This window comes from Acanthisitta chloris, unplaced genomic scaffold, assembly GCF_000695815.1.
Source record: "Acanthisitta chloris isolate BGI_N310 unplaced genomic scaffold, ASM69581v1 scaffold19581, whole genome shotgun sequence".
NCBI classification, from domain to species: Eukaryota; Metazoa; Chordata; class Aves; order Passeriformes; family Acanthisittidae; genus Acanthisitta; species Acanthisitta chloris.
In genome coordinates, this window is record NW_008657882.1 from 3853 (window position 1) to 6893 (window position 3041).

General features: G+C 58.4%; 1 protein-coding gene across 1 annotated transcript in view; it reads left to right on the top strand.

Annotated features, from left to right (window-relative positions):
• Positions 1–3041, top strand: part of COL9A2 (collagen, type IX, alpha 2) — a gene marked incomplete at both ends in the record, with an annotated part of 10202 nt that overhangs the window by 3691 nt on the left and 3470 nt on the right. The window contains 11 exon segments of the mRNA XM_009084903.1: positions 171–224; positions 802–855; positions 1043–1096; positions 1174–1227; positions 1360–1413; positions 1607–1660; positions 1918–1971; positions 2089–2133; positions 2257–2310; positions 2628–2681; positions 2751–2804. Coding sequence (XP_009083151.1) covers positions 171–224; positions 802–855; positions 1043–1096; positions 1174–1227; positions 1360–1413; positions 1607–1660; positions 1918–1971; positions 2089–2133; positions 2257–2310; positions 2628–2681; positions 2751–2804 — 585 coding nt within the window.

The window sequence follows — 3041 nt, forward strand, 5'->3', positions numbered from 1 at the left end:
GTGAGGGTGTATGACCTGGGGCTGGGAGCTGGAGCTGGACAGGGTGGTCTCCCCAGAAGAGAGGGACAGGGACACTGACCCTGCTGGGTCCCAGGTGAGTGGGTTTTGTGTGCCCAGGGCAATTTGTCCCCCAGCTCCAACCAACATTCACTTCTCTCCATCCCCCCCAGGGCCCCAAGGGTGATGTTGGTGTCTCTGGAGAACAAGGAGTCCCAGGCCCTCCGGTAACACAACTCTCTGTGCTGCTCTGCCCTTGTCCCCAGGGACTGGGGAGGTGACACCAGTGTGTCTCTGCTCCTGGGTGCTCAGCTCTGGGACTGGGGTGAAGCTTCATCCCATCCCTCTCCCTCCTCCAGCCGTGGTTGCCACCACTTTTCCCAAGGGAGAGCTCCACAGGCACTTTGGTTGTTAATGTGGCTAACTCCTGGACAAATTGTTGACCCCCCTCACCCCACCTGCTCACTGCAGGGCTGGGGGGATTAAAGCTGCTGGAGCTCCCTGAGCACTTTGAAGATGAAAAGCAATTAAAGGCCTGAGCTCTCCAGTCCAGGAAAGGGCAAAACTGCTTTGAAGCCAAGAGCTTTGGCAGGGGAAGTGGCACCAGTTTGGGCCTGTTTGGGTTATGGACTTGACAGCTGGAAAAGCACCTGGTGTGAGGCTGCAGAATTAGGAGGGTCTGACATACCTCGTGTTTGGCTACACTGCCTCAGTGCCAGGATGAGTTTTGCTGTAATTGCTTCCCCCCTGAGCTGCTCCTGGGGCTTTTCCCAGCTAAGCTGGCTGTTGTTTCCTTCCCTGCAGGGACCACAGGGCCTGAGGGGGTACCCAGGGATGGCAGGACCCAAGGGAGAGACAGTAAGTGCTGGTGGGATGCTTTGGGATCAGGGGCACCACATCCCATGGCGAAGCTTCCCAGGCTGGAGGCTGATTCCCAGGAGCATCCCTGCCCTGCTGGACCATCTCAGGGAGCTGGATGCTGCCTCTTGCTGGTGGGGCTGGAGGCTGTGGTGTGAGGAATTGACTCCCTGTGCTTTCTTTGCAGGGTCCTGCTGGCTACAAGGGCATGGTGGGCACCATCGGAGCAGCTGGGCGACCTGTGAGTGCTCTCCCTCACCCCTGGGGGCTGTGGGACCCCTCACTTCACTGCTCAGCCCTTATCTTTGTCCCCTCCAGGGCAGGGAAGGCCCCAAGGGACCACCTGGGGATCCTGGTGAGAAGGGAGATCTGGTAGGTAACTCAGCCCAGTGCTCCCTTCGTCCCAGTTTGGTACCATCCTCAGCACAGAGAGTGGCTCAGTGGGCACCTCTTCCCTCTGCCAGCTCCATCCCCTGGAGAAATAACCCTTGCTCTCACCTTTAGGGTGGCCGTGGCATCAGAGGACCTCAGGGAGATATTGGCCCCAAGGGGGAGAATGTAAGTACCTCTGGTGCCACCTGTGCCCCTTGCAAGGAACACTTCCCTCTGTCCCTCTCTGTCCTGTCTGGGGATTTGTTTTGTCCTTGCAGCCTGGAGTGTTCCTTTCCCTCCCCACCTTGTTTTGCCCCCACCATGAGCCTTTCAGTCCCTCTCAGAGGTGCCAGACCCAGTGACCCTTCTCCTTTCACAGGGTCTCCCTGGCATCGATGGCAAGGATGGCACCTCAGGTATCCCAGGTGTGAAGGTGAGCTGCTGCAGGTGCTGGCCCAGGGGATGGACACACACTGTTCCTTGGGCCAGTATTTGTTGGGAATAACAGGGATGACAAGTGGAATAAGCTCCCAACCCTTGACGTGGCATCTCCTGCCTTGTGGAGTGTGGCCAACCCCATGGGGTGAAGAGCAGTGTCCCCTCTGGGCAGGAGTGTCTTGTCCCACCTGTGGACACCTCACTCCTGTGCCTTTCTCTCCCACATGGTGACATCCTCTGTGTCCCTCCCAGGGCAGTGTGGGCCAGGCTGGACAGCCAGGAATTCCAGGACACCGAGGACAAGCTGTGAGTGTGTGGGAGCTCCTCACCTGGGCAGGCACCTCATTACCTGTGGGTGCCACCCCATCCTGGGTGGTGCCAGGTATAGAGCACCAGGGTTTGATCCTGGCTTTGTTTCCACAGGGCTTGCCAGGCCAGCCAGGGAGCAAAGGTGGCCCAGGAGACAAGGTGGGTAAATCCTCTCTGAGCATCCACCCCATGGTCCCACAACTTCTGTGCCATCAGCACTGTCCCTGTGCCATCCCCTCCTGTCCTCACTGCCCCTGAACCTCCTCTGCCTCCTGTTCACAGGGGGAATCAGGTGCTCGAGGCCAACCTGGAGTCACTGGTGCTCCAGGGCAGCTTGTAAGTATTGGAGATGTCACCATGTTCCTCTCAGGGACAGCCTGAGGGTTGTTCTCTCTGTCTCTCTCTCACTTTTTTTTTTTCCCTGATTGCTCTCAAACCACAAGAAGAATTGGGCACTTTATCCCTCTCTTCCCTCTGCCCCATGGGAAGTCCCTGAGGTCACTTCTCCAGCTTTATGTCCAGCATCTCCTTAGCCACCCAGTGCAGTGGCTGCAGGGGACAAGGATGGATCTACACATCCCTCAGGATGAAGGGCAGGGGATGTCTGGGAATGCAGGAGAAACACTGCCCTGGGTTTGTCTTTCCCTCTTTAGGGTGAGCCTGGACCTCGGGGTGAGCAGGGACCACAGGGTGTCCCTGGCTTGAAGGTGAGTTGGGGACACCATGGGGGATGTGGCAGTGCCAGGAGCTGCTCCTGACTCTGTTTTTTTCCACAGGGTGACAGGGGAGAGCGTGGCCTCGTGGGTCCCCCTGGGGAGCAGGGGAGAGTGGTGAGTTGTGGCCCGAGCTGGGCCAGGGCACAGGGGATGCTCAGCCCTGGGGTTTGGGGGCTCTGCCAGGGCAGGGATGGAAATGCTCAGTCCTGGGGTTTGGGGGCTGTGAGGTGACAGGGATGGGGATGCTCAGCCCCGGGTTTTTGGGGCTCTAACATGGCAGGGATGAGGATGCTCATCCCAGGAATGTTTGGGTTCTAACATGACAGGGATGGGGATGCTCATCCCAGGAAT